The 21213-nt window shown below is 41.3% G+C and overlaps 1 protein-coding gene across 3 annotated transcripts in view; it reads left to right on the top strand.

The window, feature by feature from the left end:
• The first annotated feature begins 1458 nt into the window (after positions 1 to 1458).
• LOC117533977 (ganglioside-induced differentiation-associated protein 2-like) overlaps positions 1459 to 21213 on the top strand; it is a 36081-nt gene continuing 16326 nt past the window's right edge. For 2 of the 3 annotated variants that reach the window (XR_004567138.1, XM_034198006.1), the window contains exons 1-8: positions 1467 to 1687; positions 2736 to 2824; positions 5777 to 5853; positions 7495 to 7655; positions 11436 to 11586; positions 11772 to 11848; positions 13335 to 13411; positions 13791 to 13930. Coding sequence is in view for 2 of the 3 variants with exons in the window: in XM_034198006.1 (XP_034053897.1) it covers positions 5804 to 5853; positions 7495 to 7655; positions 11436 to 11586; positions 11772 to 11848; positions 13335 to 13411; positions 13791 to 13930 (656 nt within the window). In the remaining variant the exon portion in view is untranslated. Of the gene's footprint in view, positions 1688 to 2735; positions 2825 to 5776; positions 5854 to 7494; positions 7656 to 11435; positions 11587 to 11771; positions 11849 to 13334; positions 13412 to 13790; positions 13931 to 21213 lie in introns of all 3 variants that reach the window. The other variant, XM_034198007.1, reaches the window with a different exon arrangement.

The raw sequence follows: 21213 nt of genomic DNA, 5'->3' as shown, positions 1-21213 counted from the left end.
ACTGGAGACACAACCAGGCACATGATGTTCAGCTGAATTTAGTTTAAATAATGAAATCTGTTATCGCTACAAAATACCATCTTTGAGAAATGCTCCACAGACGCTCTCGTAAATCAGAATCAATCAAAATCACAATACTTGGATTTATTTTATTAACAAATGATAAATAAAATACTTCTAAATATGTCTATAAACATAAGAAGTTAAAGCAAAAACGTGCGATGAAATATGTGACGTAAAATAAAGAAATACAGAGTGAAGCTCTCAGATCACAAATTGAGACATGTGTCTAAAAACAGAGATACGTATTGTCTTGATATAAGCTTTTTATTTAAGCCGCCTGGTTTTATATTGAAAATACATATTTACAGTCATCACTTACATTCTGTTAATTTAAATTACATGTATACTGTATATATATGTGCTCGAGGTTATGAGATGTTTTAAAGTTTCTGCTACCAAACAAATACAAATATGTGAAAGCAGTTCTGTTTCTGTTGGCCAAAGCATTCAAAGTTACATAATCACATTTCCAAAAACAACTCTAACTGTAGATAATGTCCAGGATTCACTGTGAACAACTTTAATCTGATCTACTTAGTACTGATAAAATCCTTAAAAGTCACACCAATAGGATTGTGTTATTTCACTGGAAAGTGAAGTATTATACTAATAAAGGACTGGCTTATCTAAAGCCAGTTGAGTAGCACTTGAAATGTTTGGCTCTATGAAACCTGATGTACTTATATGATTCTGTTTTCTTCAAGGTTGTGTCTTCCTGGTCGAATGTACTTATTGTAAGTCGCTTTGGACAAAAGCGTCAGCTAAATGCAATGTAATGCAATGTAATGAAAGAGCCAAATATCTCCTAAATGTAGCTTTCAAAACTAAAAAGATCTCTCCGTGGCTCGATAACAAATATGTTCTTGCAATTTGAATAACTTTAACCTTTTTAAAAGTTGAACATCCACACATGAACTTGTAAGTGAATAAGAAAATAATAAACATTTTGATTTGTAAGACTTTCTACCTAAATCAGCTTCATACTAAAGTGATTATAAATTAGTTTTATCTGCATTCATTCATTGATTTCTTTTTGTTAGAAAAATCTCACTTGTCACCGGCTTGAGCTTCAATAATCAGGATCCATGTGTTTCTGATCCTCTCAAGAATGGAAGTAGTCATCACATACAGAGCATCAACTAGTTCCTGAGCAGTGCTGATATCCAAGAGAGGGAGTTACACAGTCACAAGATGGAGGAATAGAAAGCAGTCTTCAATGTTTAGTTCAGATTAGCTCCACGTCAGAAATGAGCATGCTTGTCGTATGTCTATCTCCATAGAGGCTGAATCATCATGTTAATCACATAGCTATCATATGCCTAAAACAGTCCTGATGCTCTTCTAGGTAATCAGACATCCTGTCATGTACACAGCTACAGTTGGAATACCTTTGTTATCATGTGCTACTCTGATACTGGAAGAGTACATTCAGTATTTTACCAACACTTTTGCATGCATGTTTGTGAGCAGGATGTCGGACCGGCGAGGCGAAGCTGACTAAAGGCTTTAACCTGGCGGCGCGGTACATCGTCCACACGGTGGGACCAAAATATAAATCCAAGTACAGGACGGCGGCGGAGAGCTCTCTGTACAGCTGCTACAGGAACACGCTGCAGCTGGCTGCGTAAGAACCGTCTGAGACCAGTGTTCATGAATCAGAGTCATGTATAAGCTCCCTTTCAACTGGGTTCAAAGCAACGTGATACAGAAATGATACGAAATCAATTTAAGTTGTTGACAACATTTTTAGATTTGAATTGATTCCCATCCGCTATGATTTCGTTTTATAAACAATATTGGTTCCTGACGGGTGCAACTAAACAATAATGTGATTGAAAGACACACAGCTTCACAGTTTTTCGAAAATACATTCATTTGAAAGACAGCAGGAATAAACAACTCAAAAAGTTGAAATAGGAATGTTGCATCTGTCTTTGAGTGGATAATAAAATTAAGCTAAATATATTAACTCATTCAAGCTGTTGCAGTGTAATAGGCAGTGATTTAGAAGTAAAGAATACAATTAAAGCTTCTGAAGTTGGACGTTTTTCATGATTAAGGCTTTTTGTTTGATACGTCAGCTCTGAATGTAGTTTACATATTTGCATCAATGGGTTTTGAGAATTGTGAAAGGAGAAAAAAAGTCTTTAATGTTAAATGTTTTATTTAATAACAACAAAATATGTTGACCCTCAAAATGCCTGATAATGGTCTTCTATTAACAAATTATTTGTGAGAAAGGAGAAGTGCTTTTATCAGTGTGTGTGTGTGTGTGTGTGTGGTGTGTGTGTGGTGTGTGTGTGTGTGTGTGTGGTGTGTGTGTGTGTGGTGTGTGTTGGTGTGTGTGTGTGTGGTGTGGTGTGTGTGTGTGTGTGTGTGTGTGTGTGTGTGTGTGTGTGTGTGTGGTGTGTGGTGTGTGTGTGTGGTGTGTGTGTGGTGTTGTGTGTGTGTGTGTGGGTGTGTGTGTGTGTGTGGTGTGTGTGTGGTGTGTGTGTGTGTGTTGTGGTGTGTGTGTTGTGTGTGTGTGTGTGTGTGTGTGTGTGTGTGTGTGTGTGTGTGTGTGTGTGTGTGTGTGTGTGTGGAGAGAGAAACCATTGACCCAGTCCCTGGTGCGTACTGTCAATGTGGTGAACAGTAAGTGAAGTTGTTCTTATTTTTGTTGTCGCCTTCAGAGAGCAGTCGATGGCATCTGTTGGTTTCTGTGTGGTGACAACGACCAAAAGAGGTTACCCACTGGAGGACGCTACACACATCGCTTTCAGTAAGACACACACACACACACAGCTTTTCACCAGTTAGGCACAGAGAGATACACAAATCTCGTGGTTAAAAAAGAGACATTATCACTGTATTTTTTTGACCCACTTACTCACAGATAATCTTCTTCGAAACCTTAACCTCGCTCCTCCAAAGACACATAGGACTCCAAAATGAGGTCAACTAATTATACAGGCAGACACACACATATTTCATTATAACACACACTGCAATTCTTTATGTCAACCTTAAAGAGGTGTTCACTTTAAGCACACATGATGCCTGACATTACATTACATTGCATTTAGCTGACGCTTTTATACAAAGCGACTTACAATAAGTGCGTTCGACCAACAAAATACAACTTGAAGAAAACAGAATCATATAAGTACATCAGGCTTCATAGAGCAAAAACATTTCAAGTGCTACTCCAACTGGCTTTAGGTAAGCAGTCCTTTATTAATATAAAGTGCTTCGTTAATAGTTCTATCGCTCGAAGTGGAGTCGAAAGAGATGAGTTTTCAGTTTGCCGCCGGAAGATGTGCAGCTATCTGCCGTCCTGATGTCAATGGGGAGCTCATTCCACCATCCTGGAGCCAGGATAGCAAACCCACGTGTTTTTGCCGATGGGAACTTGGGTCCCCCTCGCAGCGAGGGCGCAAGCGGAGATCGTTTGGCTGATGCAGAGCGTAGTGCACGCGCTGGGGTGTACGGTTTAACCATGTCCTGGATGTACGAGGGCCAGATCCATTCGCAGCATGGTAAGCAAGTACCAGTGTCTTGAAGTGGATTCTAGCAGTTACTGGAAGCCAGTGAAGGGAGCGAGAGGAGCGGAGTGGTGGTGGGAAAATTTAGGAAGGTTGAAGACCAGACGAGCCGCTGCATTCTGGATGAGCTGCAGAGGTCGGATGGCAACATGCAGGTAGACCAGCCAGGAGGGAGTTGCAGTAGTCTAGGCGTGAGATGACGAGAGCCTGGACCAGAACCTGCGTCGCTTTCTGGGTCAGCTGGGGACGTTCTATCTTCCTGATGTTGTAAAAGCGTGTATCTGCAGTACGGGTTGTAGCAGCGATGTTTGCAGTGAAGGACAGGTTGTTATCTAGGGTCACACCCAGATTCCTTGCAGTCTGAGTCGGGGAAACAACTGAGGGTGCCGATGTTGATTGCTAGGTCAAGAGTGGGACAATCTTTTCCCGGAAGGAAGAGCAGCTCAGTCTTGTCAAGGTTGAGCTTGAGGTGGTGAGCAGACATCCACTGAGAGATGTCAGCTAGACAAGCAGAGATTGCGTGCGACGACCTGGGTCTCTGAGCGGGGAAAGGACAGAAATTAATTGGGTGTCGTCAGCGTAGCAGTGGTATGAAAAACCATGCGGGCTATGACTGATCCGAGCGAGTTTGTGTACAGGGAGAAGAGGAGGGGACCAAGAACAGAGCCCCTGAGGGACCCCTGTAGTTAATTTGACAAGGGTCGGACTCAGACCCTCTCCAAGTCACCCTGTAGGTACGGTCTTTCAGGTATGAGGTGAGGAGGGAAAGTGCAGAGCCTGAAACTCCAAGTTTTTGGAGAGTGCGAAGGAGGATCTGATGATTCACCGTGTTGAATGCAGCAGACAGGTCCAACAGGATGATGACAGAGGAGAGGGTTGCAGTTTTGGCAGTGTGCAGTTCCTCCGTGACAGCAATGAGAGCAGTTTTCTGTGGAGGTGACCTTGCCTTGAAACCAGACTGGTGCGGATCCAGAAGGTTGTTCTGATGGAGATAACAGGAGAGTTGTTTTAAAGACAGCGCGTTCAAGTGTTTTAGACAGGAACGGGAGTAGAGAGACAGGCCTGTAGTTTATAACATCAGACGGGTTGAGAGTGGGTTTCTTTAGGAGAGGGTTTACTCTTGCCTCCTTGAGACTGTTTGGAAAGTGACCAGAAGTTAGAGAAGTGTTGATGAATGGGTGAGAAACCGTAGAATATCAGGAGCGATAGTCTGAAGGAGGTTTGAAGGGATAGGGTCCAGAGGACAGGTGGTAGGGCGGGCAGAGGTAATGAGGGTAAGAACCTCACTTGGAGAGAGAGGGGAAAAGGAGGTTAGTGTGTTGGTGGAAGGAGGGTCTGGTGACCCCAGCGGTGAGTACAGGTGAGTCAGAAAAAGAAGAGCGAATATCACATGATAACATGATCATGTGATAAAGGAAACATCTTAAACATCCATGTTACAGCAAACCTACTCATTACAGGTCCAATTACCTTAAACTGAACATTGATGAGAGGACGCACTGCAAGACTGGAGTTTAGCAAATACTACAAACAAATTATATGTGGTATTATTTTGGACAGTTTTAAAAGTTTTTGCTGGTCTATTGATGGGTTATGATGTATTTGATGAATGAATATACTGTCTAAATTATGTATTTTCTTGATGTATTGTCTTAACAGAAAGGTCAAGGTGTCGCGTTACGCTAATACTTAATACCACTAAAAGTGCAAAAAATATTGAAAAATATGTTTAGAAACCTGCCATTCGGAGACATTTGGAACTTGTGACCAAGATACATTTTAGACATTTTATAGTTGTGGATAGTAGATCTAGATTCAAGTGTCCTACAATCGTATTTATGTGGTGTGGTGTGTGGTGGTGTGTGTGTGTGTGTGTGTGTGTGTGTGTGTGTGTGTGTGTGGTGTGTGTGTGGTGTGTGTGTGTGTGTGTGGTGTGTGTGTGTGTGTGTGTGGTGTGTGTGTGTGTGTGTGTGTGTGTGTGGTGTGTGTGTGTGTGTTGTGTGTGTGTGTGTGTGTGTGTGTGTGTGTGTGTGTGTGTGTGTGTGTGTGTGGTGTGTGTGTGTGTGTGTGTTGTGTGTGTGTGTGTGTGTGTGTGTGTGTGTGTGTGTGTGTGTGTGTGTGTGGTGTGTTGTGTGTGGTGTGTGTGTGTGTTGTGTGTGTGTGTGTGTGTGTGTGTGTGTGTGGTGTAGGAACTGTGCGCAGGTTCCTGGAGAATCATGGGAACAGACTGGAGGCGGTGGTGTTCGCAGTGTCAGACACAGAGGAGGGTAAGGTGACTTTACTTTGCCACCAATTCCCTAAACACAACCACAATAATCACAAAATGGGGGAACTAAGAAGTGGAACATATCCATTCAACCTCAACAGAAATAAATACAATTCCACCCAAACGAAATCACCAGCTCGAAATAATAATACATAATAAATAAATGTGAAAATATTGAGGCTCCACACGCTTTTGTTCCTTTCTGTCTCTCCCTCTCTGCTGAGCAGCTGCTCAATCATTCTTCACATGCAGACCATGAAGTTGGAAAAAAATATAACAAAAACACCAAATGAATTTGCAATGTACTAAGCCAATTAAAGGGAGCCGATATATTTGTACAATCGCCCAACTTACTCATCAAACCATGTTTAAAGCTGTTGCTGATGGCCGCACTTACAGAGGATAAAAAGCTGAAAGAAATGATGTGAAGTATTTTGTTAAAGGAGGAAGAAAGCGTAATGAAGGAGCACTATTGGAGTGACTTTGATGGTTATTGGACTCAGGATTAATTAATTTGGATTCCCGCTGTATGAAAAAATGAAAGGACGGCGCAAGTGGAAACAATTCACAAAGGGATTAAACTGTTTAAAACACATGCTCAAAGTAAGCCGGATGTTGCCGATGTGTTTATGTGGATTCAAAAGTCGTAAATAATCTACAAAATGGAGGAGACCGATCTGATCGGAGCAACTGTGACAAATAATCCAACTGAAACCGGCATGGACAATGACTATGTTTTAGTATCCAGACAAGCCTGGTTTGGACACTTTATGGGCAGAATAAACATTTATATTAAAGAAATAATTATACATTTCTGTCTTTTTATGCCTTTAATACTAACTTGAATTTTTATTAAAATTAATTAGTCAATTATTTTTTATATTTTATTGTAATGTAGAGACAAGGCTTTTAGTGACAATCATGTATTGCTTTACAATTATATGTAAAAAAAATACGATAAATATGATATTTGGCCTCAAATCATCTGAGGCCTGGCGCCCCCCCCTGCGATCTTTGGCGCCCCCCTAAGGGGGGCGCGCCCCCCAGGTTGGGAACCACTGCTCTAAAGCATTCATGCTGTTTTTCTCATCGTCCAGATGAAGAGTGATAGAAACAGGGCGCTCGAAGTTCAAACCCTTTTGATATTCTCAGCTTTAAACACCTAGCCAATCCCTGCATACATGGAAAGAGCTGAAAGTGCCTGGTTTTGGAGAGGTACAGAAAATGTAGCAGGAGGTGGTTCAGACACTCTTCCATCATCTGTCAGGCCCTGGAAGCATACTGACACCTTTCATTTGTCTCAAAGCTCGATCAGAGAGTTGGATGCTGGGTTTCACGAGAAACTGAACCCACATGTTCCTCTTATTTAAGATCCGTCTTCCTTGTTCTGTAGTAGATTTGCCGATACCATATTCACACGGTGGCTCACAGAACCTCGTAACCACAGCTAGATCCCTGGATATTGAGATCCATCTTCCACGTTAGGTAACAAATGTGTCCAAACATGGAGGATGAAGGTGAAAATTGTAAATACAGAGCTGTAGGAGGATGAGGAATACATCTGGTAACATGGACGACTTTGTCCTGAAGATGAAGTGTATCTTTGTGGGCATTTCTGTTAATAGTTTGTGTGTTCTTTAGCCGGTGTTCAGGAAGTTGCTGCCACTTTACTTTCCCTCGCTCTGAGGAAGAGGAGCGAGCCAGCCTTCCTCTCATCCCCGCTGACATCGGCAACTCTAAGGGGGAACCCGTCGTCCCCGAGAGACAGATCCGCATCGCAGAGAAACCCGGCACCCTGGAAGGTAAAGAAACATGCTTCATCAGAGAGGACGCGTAATGTGATTGGCTCTCATGAGTAAGAGGAGACGTCTTTTTTTTTATTCAAGGGTTGATGTTGAATTTGGAATCAAAGTTCTCACTTGTGTCAGAGAAATTGAGTTGGCAGAATAGAGCACAGCGTATTATTAGCCGGTGAGCCAGCCACTAACCAATCAGAAGGCAGACTGGGCTCTGGTTTCAGACAGAGGGTGAAAATAGGCAGTATGAGACAAATAGAGAGCTTTTTTGAACATTAAAATCATGTCACAGATGCACAAAATACAAATATAAACCTAAAGGGCCCGGACACACCAATCAGACAACAAAGAACTGACACAGACAGACCCCGACTGTCGGACCCCGACTGTCCAAGAAACACTACGAACTGCGCATGCGTGAGTGGCAATAACTCTCCTGACCAGCAGGGCGGGGCGGTAGTGTGTATTCGTCATTCAAAGATCGGGCCAACAACCGGAAGACAGGACTGCGAGAGAAGAAGAACAGATTGCTTGATATAAACAAACAACAAATAGCGTGTGCGTTCTGTTTTCACTCTACAGCGAGAAGCTCACGGGGCTTTCCCGAACCTGAGTCGAGAGCTGGAGTTCGATGAAATCTCAGATCTGCCTTCTTAATAGTTTGTTTGGGTCCCTCACTTCCGTTTCGCTTCTCATGCACTGATTCGCTAGCTGAACAGCCAATCAGAGTGATTTATTTTGCCGACTGCCTTTGGCCCGGCTGAAAAGACCCGACGGTGCGGGACACACCAATCTGAGTAGGGCGTGTCGACGCTCATCGTCGGCCTGACGCTCACCGACGCCGCTAATCGGCCTGGTGTGTCCGTGCCTTTTTTAAATGAGCACAGGGTTGACTCAGTGGTTGCGTTCCGATAATCCAAAAATCAGTTCCTATCTCCTATTCCTTGACCTCTGAGTGAAACGTCACGGGGTTAAGGGATAGTGGATAGGAGAATTCAAAAGGACTTAGGAGAAGAGACCGCGGTACTTTAGAGAATCCGACTGCACTTTCACTATCTGACGTGTTTATGATGCGCCAGCGGACGTCATGAATGTGCGTCTGCTGCTGTGGGGAAACCATGGAAACTACAGTTTTCTATAGCGGACTACAACATGGATGTTCAATAAGAACGAGGGACTACTGTAAACTCATCTAGAGTCTCTGCACCGTGCTCTGGTGCTGTTGTGTTATGCTTTATGAACGTGGACAACAGAGAAACATATTCTTCATGACCAAAGTTGGAATTGAAATAAAAAAGGAAAGTGAAACTTATGCTCGTCACCATCGCCCTCCGGTCCACATTAATACAAATGATCCCAATACGTATGATTGGTGAACTAAAGATCTTAAAATCAATACAAATGTATTTATTATAAACGTTAGTCCTTAACATCTATCACTGTGTATATCACCATTCAAACATCTTTTAAAAGTTGAACAAACCCCACACAGCTCAGTAAAGACTGTGAAATGTTGACTTTATTTGATCATTTCAGTAAAAAACTAACGTTCATATTTCTCTTTTTGATTATAATACTGACGAACGTTCAGAAAAAAGCACTTTGGCAACTTACCACATACGTTTTAAAATGCTTAATAAGCACCGTAACTTTCATGATATAATTTCTTGGTCATAATCGGTTGTTTCCGTGAACGGCCGACTGTTGAGTGACGGCAAATGCTGCGGCTGCAATGCATTGTGGGGCAGCATTTTCTCCTCTCCTTTCGGTTAGGGAGGTCCAGTGGTTCCTAAGCTAAAGGAGGTTATAAAGGAAGTTTGAAACCTCCTTTCCTTTCATCTAGAGAATTGGAACGGCACTTATCATGGCTGCCACTGAGGGACTTCCGGGTCATTTCACTCCGTTAGGAAGGTTCCTAAGCTAAATGGACTATTGGAACGCAACCAGTGTTTTGGATTAACCAAAAAAAATCAGTCATTCAACTATTTAACTATCTACCTTTTTTACCATACTGTAAGTCAGTTTGTCAGCTTTCAATAAACTGCACAGTCAGTCGACCATTTAGGCATCCGGACATTGGATGAGGTCACAGTCGATTAGTCAAAAATAAAATCCAAATATTAAGATCTGGATAAGAATTCAGTTCTGATAAGGACAATGTGTTTGAATCACAGACTGGTCAGAGTTCAGTCAAAGGACATGAAAGAGCAGTACATTATTTTGTGAGGTCAGTGAAACATCTGGAGCCCTTCAGGTTTTCCACAGAGGCTCATCTGCATATTACAAAGAGACCAGCAGGCCTGACTAACACGGATCAGGTGTTTGTTCTGCGTCTCTATCCTTCTGCTCTTTGTTTATTCTGCAACAAGAGCAGTGATTTTGTTTGTCTGAAAACAGAAAAACACGGTAACAGATTCAACCAAGTGAACAAATAAGTGAGCTTTGAGTCTTGTTTGGTGGAGGATATGGAATTAATTAAAGTGCCTGGAAATATGTGAATGAATATAGCATCCAACTGCTTAAAGTGAAAAGTGACAAAGTAAAAGGAACAAATGAAACAAAAATAAAGTCAGTAAAATAGACTTTGTGATTTTGCTTTCAGAGCGTTTAAAACCTGAGTCCTTTTCAGTCTCATTTAGGGTGATTTAAACAAGACAGTTGATGTTTTTGATGATGTTTTATGAAAAGTTGTTTGTAAAATATGTAAATAAAATCTTTAAAAAAGTAGTAAGGCTAGAGCTGTTGTTCGCAGCCTTTTGAGGTGTTTTTCCTTTTTAAATCACTTATCTAGCTTAACTAAACGGTAGACACAAAACATTATTACTATAGGCACCTTCAGTTCAAATCCCATTTTACGGTCTTAAGCACTTTTATAAACTGTATTTTGTATGACCTCTTTAGTTGACCAACCTCAGCTTTTTCTTGATCTCGGTCAAAATGTTGTTTCTTTGGGGTGAAAAGGGTTTTAAATGTAACACCAGGCCAGGTTTTAGTGGGTATTTGTGGTGTCGGCGTGGAGCCTGTTGCCTTCATAGACCTCCAGTGCGAACGTCTGCTTCAAATGTGGTGAGATGTGGTTTTGGGGTGACGATCCGAAGCAAGCAGCTGCCTGTGAGTCAAACCCAACAACAACAACAGGCTGATGTAAACACACTGACAGACACACATGCCTGTTTGGATGCAGATGAAATGCATGGACATGTGCATGACTACATGTGGTTTTAGAAAAACAAGCAGAAACAGACAGTCTTTGAGTCTATGACCTCAACGTTTTTACAAACACACGGAAATACATCAGTCATGCTTTCAGATACGTTACGATCATAGAAAAAACATATTTGTGCTTGGCACATAATCAAATATTATATAATTGCACTTCTGTATGTAGCATCTGGCTTTTTTTAAGCAAGTGCAGTAGTACACTAGTTTGACCTGCCGGATTCTCTATTTGTTTGAGTTTGTACCCTTTGGATAAAAGCATCAGCTGAATGAAAGGTAATACAGACAAAGCAAGTATAACCAAATAAATGAATGAGTCAGCTTTACAACTGAACACAAATTCAAGCACACAGTAGATCTCTTTGGGGTAAATAGCCTCACATTAAATGAAGATAATTGAGTGGTGGTGTTCTGAGAAACTCAGGGTTTAATATGTGTGAGTGTTTGTTCCTTGTGTTTTATGAATCATGCTGCAATATAAGCCTCTGATATGATCAAAGCCATTGTGTAAGCTTTCACTTACATCATGACTTGTTGTTGTCATTTTTTCTTTACTTGTTTGTGCAGATGATTCGGAAGAGGAGAGTCTGGACTCAGATCTGGGTCAGGTGGGGACTCACGCTTTCGCCCGGATGGAGGGGGACGTGGACAAACAGAGGAAACAGATCCTTCAGGGCCAGATGTCGGACGTGGCCCTGCAGAAACAGCACCAGAGAAAGTAAGAGTCATAAACACAATTATTAAATAATTGGAACCTACTGGGTCGAAAACGCAACATCTCATATAATAACATGCGTGTCTTTAGGTCTCAGTTGTGTTCAGTTTGTGTGTCTCACGAAAACTAGCATTTGTGATGTTATACAATACATTAAGATCACTTCTCCGTGTCTTCCTCACCTGCAGTTACAACCGCTGGCTGTGTCGGGCGAGAGCGGAGGATCTGTCTGACATCGCTGCTCTGAAAGCTTTATATCAAACCGGTATGTGATCATATGTTTGAGGGGCAGGGAGAGAGAAAAGTTGTGAATTGAAACCTTCATTTTGTCGTGTAATTCTGTCACCTGTGAAATATAATTGTAAAAAACGAAACAGAAGCAAAAGGAGATGTTTAGAAGTGTGTTTTGTGCCAGACTGCCTGCATGTGTGTTCATGTGCATGTTGGTGTTTTGATTTTCTTCCACCTCATTGAACACAACACTGGTGAGGTACGATTATCCCAGATTTAATTCCAGTGAATGAAATGCAACATCTCCCTTTGCTCAGCTGTTATCAGGTGCAGTTACATCTCATTACCAGTAGGAGGCAGTGTTGTATTACAGTTTTGCCCCAACGCCATCTGTTTTGGTTACAAGGCATTTTAAAACTTGCATTACCTTGTGGAACCAGTTTTCTTAAAACAGGGACATGTGCAAACCCCAAATGAACTTGATAATCCCATATTTATCTGGTTAAATCTTAACAATACTTTAGAAAAATAAAATGAATGATCCAGAGAGCTCTAGAGTTCAGACAAGTGTTACGAGGATGCTGTTTGGTGAGGAAGGTAAAGTTTACAAAGAGTAAATATAAATCTTTAAGTTAGATGGTTCATTTACGTTAACATTTGAAAAAACCTAGTCACTGCTTACACATGTAAAAATTAAGCTTATTGAAATGGCACGAAACAGATGCAATCAATTTATAAAAAAATCCAAAAAAACATAACGATCATGCTTTTCAGACAATCAAAGCAACACAATTACACCAAACTGAAGAATAACTTGTTGGTGGAGGTAAAAACAGTAACACACTGACTCAGAAGTACACATAACATGAATGTTTAAACAAAACACAGCCCTCAGAAGAAACTCAAATGCACCACAGAGTTCTAACACAACATCAAGGCCCTCATCAGAGACACATGTGATCAGGCTGCTGCAGACCCTCAGTCTCCCCGAGGGGACAGGCTTTCATTTGAGAGGAGAGGCAGGAAACCAAGAGCTGGAGAGGCAGAGTGAGCTCCAAGCTCTTTTCTCAGAAGTTTTACAGCCTGTCGAAAGGATTTGACCATTAATAATATTACTAATATCAGGAAATACACCACAAACTGAGATCACGAGGAACTGTTTCATCACGTCATGGAAAGTGAAAAGAGGCTGCAACTAATTGTTACTTTGTATTTTGTCTTACACACATCAGGAAATGTGCAACACAAGTTTTTGTTTTGGGCAGATGGTTGGACAAAATGTAGTGTGTGTGTGTGTGTGTGTGTGTGTGTGTGTGTGTGTGTGTGTGTGTGTGTGTGTGTGTGTGTGTGTGTGTGTGTGTGTGTGTGTGTGTGTGTGTGTGTGTGTGTGTGTGTGTGTGTGTGTGTGTGTGTGTGTGTGTGTGTGTGTGTGTGTGTGTGTGTGTGTGTGTGTGTGTGTGTGTGTGTGTGTGTGTGTGTGTGTGTGTGTGTGTGTGTGTGTGTGTGTGTGTGTTCCTCAGGGGTGGACTTGTGTGGCCGGACGGTGATGATTCTGGTTGGACGGAACATCCCGGTGACTCTGATCGACATCGAAAAGGTGTGTGTGTGTGTTCACATGTGCTTATGGTTCTGTGCAAGCTGCATCTGCTTTTGTGTGCACAAATGTGTGTAGATTACAAATACAAATATTTTTCTAAACTTCAGTTATGATACATTAACCTCCATCTACCAACAATGGTATTACTTGAACTAAAAACCAATTATTCAAAAAATATGGAAATTTCACATCATATTATTGCCACACAAGTCTACTCCTGAGGACACACACAATATCAACAGATCAAACACACACACTCTAACACACACATTGTACATTATACAATTAATATTGATATAAAACTGTGAAAGAATATGTATAGACGTGTATAGAATCCACTGCACCTTATTAGACTGTAACTGATTCACTGTGCGTGCAGGCGCTGCTGTACTTCATCCACGTGATGGACCACATCACAGTGAAGGAGTATGTGATGGTTTACTTCCACACGCTGACCGGAGAGCACAACCACCTCGACTCAGAGTTCCTCAAGAACCTGTACGACATCGTGGACGCCAAGTCAGTATAACACTCTAAACTCTAAGTTCAACTGTGCTTCAACTCCTAAATGAGTTCGTAAATGGGACAAAAAGTCAGATGAACACGAGCATTTAATACACGGGCAACATTTTGTACTAATATTTTTATATTTTACAGTTATTTGACTTGGTCTCTTTGATCAAAAGCACAACATGTGTGTTAAATATGATCACTTTAAAGTCGAAAACAGAACTATTTAAATCTGACATTGTTTCAGTCTCTCAGGTTTGTCTCATCCCTCTGCTACACACAATGGTTGAATAAGAAAACGCCTCGACTTTAATGATCTGTGTTGTATTTTCTGGGTTTGCAGTGATTTGCTCAGCAGGACAGCGCCAACATCTCCTGTATTTAATTACCAGAGAGTTGCATATCAAACATAAATCTTGAGGAGTTTTCTTTTAAAAAGTCATAAGGAAATTCTCAGAAACAGATGGAACAGAATCTGATGGCTCTGAAAGCTCTCCGTCGTTTTTTGTTGTCGATTGTCTGCTTATTGGAATACGACATTAAGTCTGGGCAGGTGCAATAATCTTTAATATCGCAGAACATGCTTTTAGTCGTTCATGATAAATGTATTGTGAGGCTTTGGCTGCTATTTGACCCTGGTTTCTCTTTCTTCTGGCGCTCACTCTGTCCTCCTTTCTTCTGCATTCAAGTTCAGATACATTGTTCCTGCTGCAGCATCGCACCGCCAAGGTTACACTGTTTATACTTTTGGAAAAGCAAAACGGACTGTGAAACGCTTTTTGTTTCACTGCGTGTTTTGGAAATCTGGCGGCCATATTTGGAACAGGAAACGCAAAGTTGGAGCGTGTTCTTGGGGTGATGTATCGGCTGTGACTCAGCCTCAATCACAGGGTTCAACGTTTTAAAAGAATACGTTTGTACTGAGCTTGCTTTGAGTAGACGGCTCATAGGAATCCCTTGACTAAATCACTTTTAGACATTATAGTTGTTTAAGAACGGGTCTCCAGGAGCTGATCCAAAAACAAACTCCTGAAGAAAAGTGATAAGATTTAGAGATGAAATGTCCGGAGGGAACGTGTTCTGCAGAGTTTCAGTATTAAGTAGAAATAAAGAAATGTGTATAAATATAGACAATAAAGATGAATTTATGAAGTGCAAAAACCAAATATACCTAGTGCCAGGAAAGTAAACAAGTGAACAGGAAGGTGCAATCTAATTTAAAGTACCCAGAAAACTAAAGAAGTACTGTCTTTAAAAGGATCTAAATCAGATGCAGACAAGCTATCTTATTCCAGATGAGTACACGATACAGCCAGTGTCACATAGTTTAAGGCAAACTTGAAAAATAATCCTACTTATCTTCACATCAACATATGGATGGCAATCTGTCAGCCATGCTGTGTCCAACAGCGGCCAGATGCAGCGCAGCAGTCAGACCTGGACCTGAATCATCTGAACTTCAAAGATTGTTTGTATTCTTTTTATTCCAGATACAGACTATGCTAACTATCACAAACACATCGACACACATCGACACACATCGACACACTACATACTCTAGTCAGATGTTGTATTAGAACCAGGCCAGCTTAAAATGGCATCAAATTGTTTGCAGCCTTCAGAGAGTTTCACTTATCAAGCTTAAGAGGAGACAAATCCTCTAAATAATAAAATAAAGAATAGTTTATAGAGTTACCCAGTCATCAGAGTTGGCCCACATGTTTTATATGATCTACTTTAAAGTATGTTCTTCAACACGTCCTATAATTGTTTAAAGGTCCCATGTCATGCTTTTCCCGTGCCCTTGTGTGTTATGAAGGTTTTTCTGCATGTAAACGGTCTGCAGAGTCACAAACCCTCAAAGTGCACCCTGTAGCGAGTAAAACTCTAACACAGAGAAGACCTGTCTGTGCTGCCCCAGAACGCCTCGTTGGGGATTTCTCTTTTTCCATTTGTTTCTTCCGGGAACCTGTAACGTCATGCGGTTCCCGGAACCAATATGGACCAATCCGCGGAGCTCCTCACACACCAGGATCCCTTGCCGTCACTATCAAACGCAGTGGGGGGTCTTTAGCGTACATTTTCAACCAACAGGGAGTCCCATTGACTTGCATAGAGCTCCCTGGTTGGTAATAGACGAGTTGGGATGGCGGAGAAATGCTCTCTGCAGACCCATTCTCACAGCGTTTATAAACCTTTTCTTTCTCAATATCAAGCCACACTTATTGTTTTGACTTCGGCTGTGAGTGTTTGTGTGCTCAGGATGAGTTTCGCGCTGTATCGCCGACTCGGAACCACACCAGTAAGCCAGCTCACTGAGCAGCGAGCCTCGCAACGTCCCGACCAATCACAGCACACTGGGCTCACAGGGAGGGGGGGGGTCGGAGCTCTAACAAGCCGTTTAGGACAGAGTGAATACACACATCTTTGGAGTTTGGAAAATTGCACCTTATAAATCTATTCTAGTATACCTCAACAATGCAATTATGATCAGTAGAAATGGCCATGACGTGGGACCTTTAAAGGTATGTGATGGACTTGGGCTGAATTTAAGAAAACATGTATTTCAAATGATGTAATTCTTGTTTGTCATAATGGGCAGGAAACACATGCTGATAGGTAAGAAGACTGGCTAAAAGAAAAGCCCCAGGTCGGTGTTATTTGGAAGAGGAAACAAAAGTGAGTTATTACCCGAACAGTCATACAAATAAAGATCTGCTGGGTACATAATGTGACTCAAAGGTGCTTTCAACTCTATATGTTTTTAGGAAAAGATCAAAAATGTACAGGACTCATTCGACTAAAAAGAAAAAATAAGTTCAAACATTTCCTAAAAGATCTTGTAACTGACTTTACTCAAACAAGGAGATGTACTTTTTGATGGACAAGTTGCAATTTAAACATTTTGTATTCTTAAAAAGAAACTCCGGTGCTCAATTGTTTGATTTACCTTTTTTAGTCATAGTATCTTTCTGGTCTCTGGAAACCACAACCGAACAAGCTTCCTGTGTGAGAGGGAAACTCCATGCAGTCATTTTGCACCTTTTAAACCCCCGTGTTTCTCTCTTCATTTCTCTCTGAGACTGGCCACTCATTATGTTTCGTCACACCTTTACTAAACCTTTTTCTGTCTGGAACATTCAGTCAATTACGCCCTTAGGACTTTAACATTTAAAAACCTAATTCCTCATGTTTGATCTTTACTTTACCGGAGTCATTCGTCAGCCGATGGCTAAAAGGAGTCATGTGTTACTTCAGTCCCAGCAGAGAACTTAGAAAGCCAAAGAAAAGATGGTAAAATATGAATGAAGACGCTGAATTCAGCTTCCTGTTTCTTTAGTAAAGGAAACCACATTCAGCCATAAAGGTTAACCATGACTCCTTTGATACACGCTGCTGATTCACAGAGAGCTGCAGCTTTAATGCTAATCACCTTTTAATGTCAAGGTTAGTTCCACAAACTCTCTGCAAATATTAGCATTTCATATGAACTTGTTATAAGAAGAGAGACTTGTTAGACTTTAATTAGGTGTGTTGAAAGCCAGATGTCTTATTTAATGTGTGCAGCTTTTGAATTGGATATTGGATTCTGGCTGGCACCCGTTTCCTCTGAAATGTCTGACATCAGTAGCTCTCCATGATTCAGTGAGCAACACAAACTGCCGTTCAAAAGTTAGAAATCGCCAGCAACAAAAGCCTAATTGGGTTCAGACGACACGACATCTATATATAAAAAAAAAAGCAATATTTCTACTTGCTTTAAAGATCACCTATTATGCAAAATCCACTTGTTCACGTCTTTTCTACATCACCATGTGTCCCCTCTGTGGAAAGAGACTCTGAACGTTTCAGGAACAAAGAGTCTCTCTTTTTGTCCTGATCCATTTCTATAAAAACCTGATCAGATTTTGGCCACTTTATGATGTCATAACGATGTTTTGGCTTGTGTAACCATTAGCCAATCAGCAACCAAGGTAACCCCCCCCCCCCTAGGGCTGCACGATATTGGAAATAACTGACATTGCGATTTTTTTCCCCTGCGATATGAAAACATACAGGAATTGAAGAAAAGACCGTTTTTTTTTCTTGAACTTTAATGCTATACAATTGGTATTTTTTAAAACTATATTTAACCGGATGAAGGATTGTAGTCACGGACGTCTGGATCTTAAGTTATCAGAGCAACAAGCTGAGCTAGCTCGGTTAGCAGCGCCGAACTGCCCTGGAGAAACACATGAAACTACTTTATTCAGTGTTTTTACCTTTAATCACTGGGTCCGTTTGCTTTGGAGATTTGATTGTGATTGGTGGTTTGCTGTGCATGCAGAGCCTGCATGTCACTCACCCAAGTACCCCTGACATGAGAGCATGCGCATATCGCGATTATCGTCACGACACGATATATCGTGCAGCCCTACCCCCCCCCCCCCCCCCCCCCCTTTATCACCTGAATCTCCTCCTAGAGCACCATTAGGCGCTTTCACACTGCGGTACTTTTCCCACAAAGGTTCATGAGAACTTAGTTCATGTGAACTCTTTTATCGCGTTCACACCAAAAAGAGCCGGTACTAAAATTAGTTCATGTGAACCTTTTTACCCCCTCGAAAGTCCCTGCTAGAGAGCAGGGACTTTCGAACGGCTCTTTTGTGAGAAAAGAGCTATATTTCTGATTGGCTGGAAGGATTGCAAACCACGCCCCGTAAAACTCCCAAAAAGTTTTGTGAAGCCGCCATTTTATTATCCTCGCATTAGCATTATTAGCATTAGCATTAGCCCAGCGCAGAAACGCAGAGAGACTAATTTATGGCAACACAAAATAAAACATGGGAGTGGTGGAGATGAGGAGGTGTCGGCGTTCTGGCGATTTACTCGGAAGGCTTCAGAAGAAGCTGCTGGGAGTCCCAGCAGCTTCTACTGAAGCCAGTCCCTAACTCCGGGGACTTCCGGCCGGGGACTCCGGGTGGCATACGCCGTGAAGTGGTTTGCGGCCTGCCAGTAAGCCCAAAGCAGAAGAAGAACAAGTGACGTCAGCGGCTTCATTTGCCTAATCCTCCCCCAGGGACTTTTTCCAGTGTGAACGCGAACGCGAACTGTACTTAGTTCATGAGAACTAAATAGTTCACATGAACCTTTGTGGGAAAAGTACCGCAGTGTGAAAGCGCCTATTGTGTTCTTTGTAACCAAATCTCTCTCAGAGGGGCGTGGGGAGGGGCTCCTTATTTTTCATCTAAAGTAACAGACAGAGAATCAGCACTTTTGAAACAGGGCTGAAACAGAGGGGATTATGGGTAATGCTGCAATGATCTGTTTGGTGTTTGGAGCCAAACACTTCAGATACATGTTCTGTATATATCTGAGAGCTATAATATATTGATGGAAAACAGTATGATAGGGGACCTTTAAGGTTGTTGAAAGACAAAATGCTATACAAGGCCTAACAGACAGACAGTTCAAAGGGCAGAAGACACAAAGATACCTCTAAGAAAAGTTAGCATCAGATGTGTGAAGGTTTAAATAGAAACAGGTTCCTGTGTGAAGTGCACATTAAATCCCTTTTAACAAGCTGGCCTTAACAGGCATGGTGCTTGTGCTATTCTTAAAACGTTACAGTAGAAACAAAGTTTAGTTCAGGGTTAGCACTGTTGGAGGAGGATCAGGGAAGTATCAGATACTCTGCTCTCACACATCACAGTTTAACACTCTTAAATATAACCAATGAGCAGAGGTGGGAAGTAGTGGAGTACAAATACTTTGTTACTGTACTTAAGTACATGTTTCTGGTTTCAGTACTTTACTCCACTACTTATTTTTCTGACAACTTTCTACTTCTTACAGTTTCCAAACAGCTGGTTACTTTAGTCTGAATGTGTGTTTGGTGCGTGATCATTATTCTTTAGAGTCATTGCGTGCCTATTGATTTGAACACGATCCGTGTATCCATCATTTCCTGGTCTTCTCTAAAGAAGAGGGACCAATGAAAACGTTGTCATGTTGCCGTTGTTCAGCATGGAAACATTCATTAGCTAACAATGACATTATTGTTCTATTAATATAAAGGAAGGTCAGGTACTCTTTAAAACTGCTGGTAGTTATGGGTACTTTTTACTGAAGTACATTTCAAAGCCTCTTTACTTTTACTTGAGAAAATAAGTTTAGTCAGTACTTCTACTTTCACCAGAGTATTTTTAAACATGAGTATCTGTACTTCTACTCGAGTAAAGGATGTGTGTACTTTTGCCATCTCCGCTAATGAGTACAAAGAGGACCCCAAGAGACCTTCTCAATGGTCACTTAACTGGACCAGAAAGAAAATGTATTTATTTTTATTTTATCCCGTGTCATGCAACACTGCGGGGAAGACATATGATGTTAAGATTGTATTATCTTGTGGGGGAGTCAGATACTAATCTTAAATGTTAAACATACAGTAACTGTCGTTTTAAGTGTAAGGAAAGAAGAAAAGCATAATAGTTTCTTTTTTTTGAATAGTTTTTAAGTCTGTTTGTGCTTATTTTTTACAACTGAATTGTCCTTTCTATCCATCATTACACAGCTGAGTAATACGACTGTTTCTATTTCTAATTACTGCCAATTTCACCATTGAGCAGTCAAATATAATGAACCTTAAAGCATAAAACTCTGTCTCACTTGGACACTCTGTATTTGTTATATCATTTTAACAACTTTACTATTTATATATGTTATAAAAGGCTGACAGTTTCTAAACATGCCTAAATTCTTAGTTACTTCACAAGTATTTACTGCTGTTTTGACTTCTGGAGGCAGTGTTGAATGAACACATGAACGGACTCGGTGACCCTCGCATGTTCAACTCATCTGACTATTGATTTGCTGCAGATGCATGCTGGCTCCAGACAACTCAACCAGCTGACTGAAAGCCAAACATGATCACAAAGGTTTCCAAAACTGTCCGTCGTAGTGGGGAGACGTTGGTTACTTTCTCCAGTTGACTGATTTTTGTTGTTTTTGTCCAGAGTAGAAATCCCTACGTCATAGTTTGGTACTCGTGATTCCCTTCTGAGTCAATGTCTCAACTGAAAACACCAAGTTCCTCCTTCTTTTGGCCGACTGTTTTGTGCTATATGAATAAACACCACTCACCACAGTCACACACCACCGTGTGTGTGTGGGATTACAATGAAACTGTCACAAATGTGGCGTATTAATATCTAGCACTGCCATGAAATTAACTGCCAAGTCTTCACGTCCAGTGCTGAGTATGTTACAGATGACTTTCCAGTCTATACAAACTGCTTATATTTGGTTTGTAA

This window comes from Gymnodraco acuticeps, unplaced genomic scaffold (assembly GCF_902827175.1).
Source record: "Gymnodraco acuticeps unplaced genomic scaffold, fGymAcu1.1, whole genome shotgun sequence".
Lineage (NCBI taxonomy): Eukaryota > Metazoa > Chordata > Actinopteri > Perciformes > Bathydraconidae > Gymnodraco > Gymnodraco acuticeps.
This window is presented reverse-complemented; position numbering and strand designations above follow the sequence as displayed.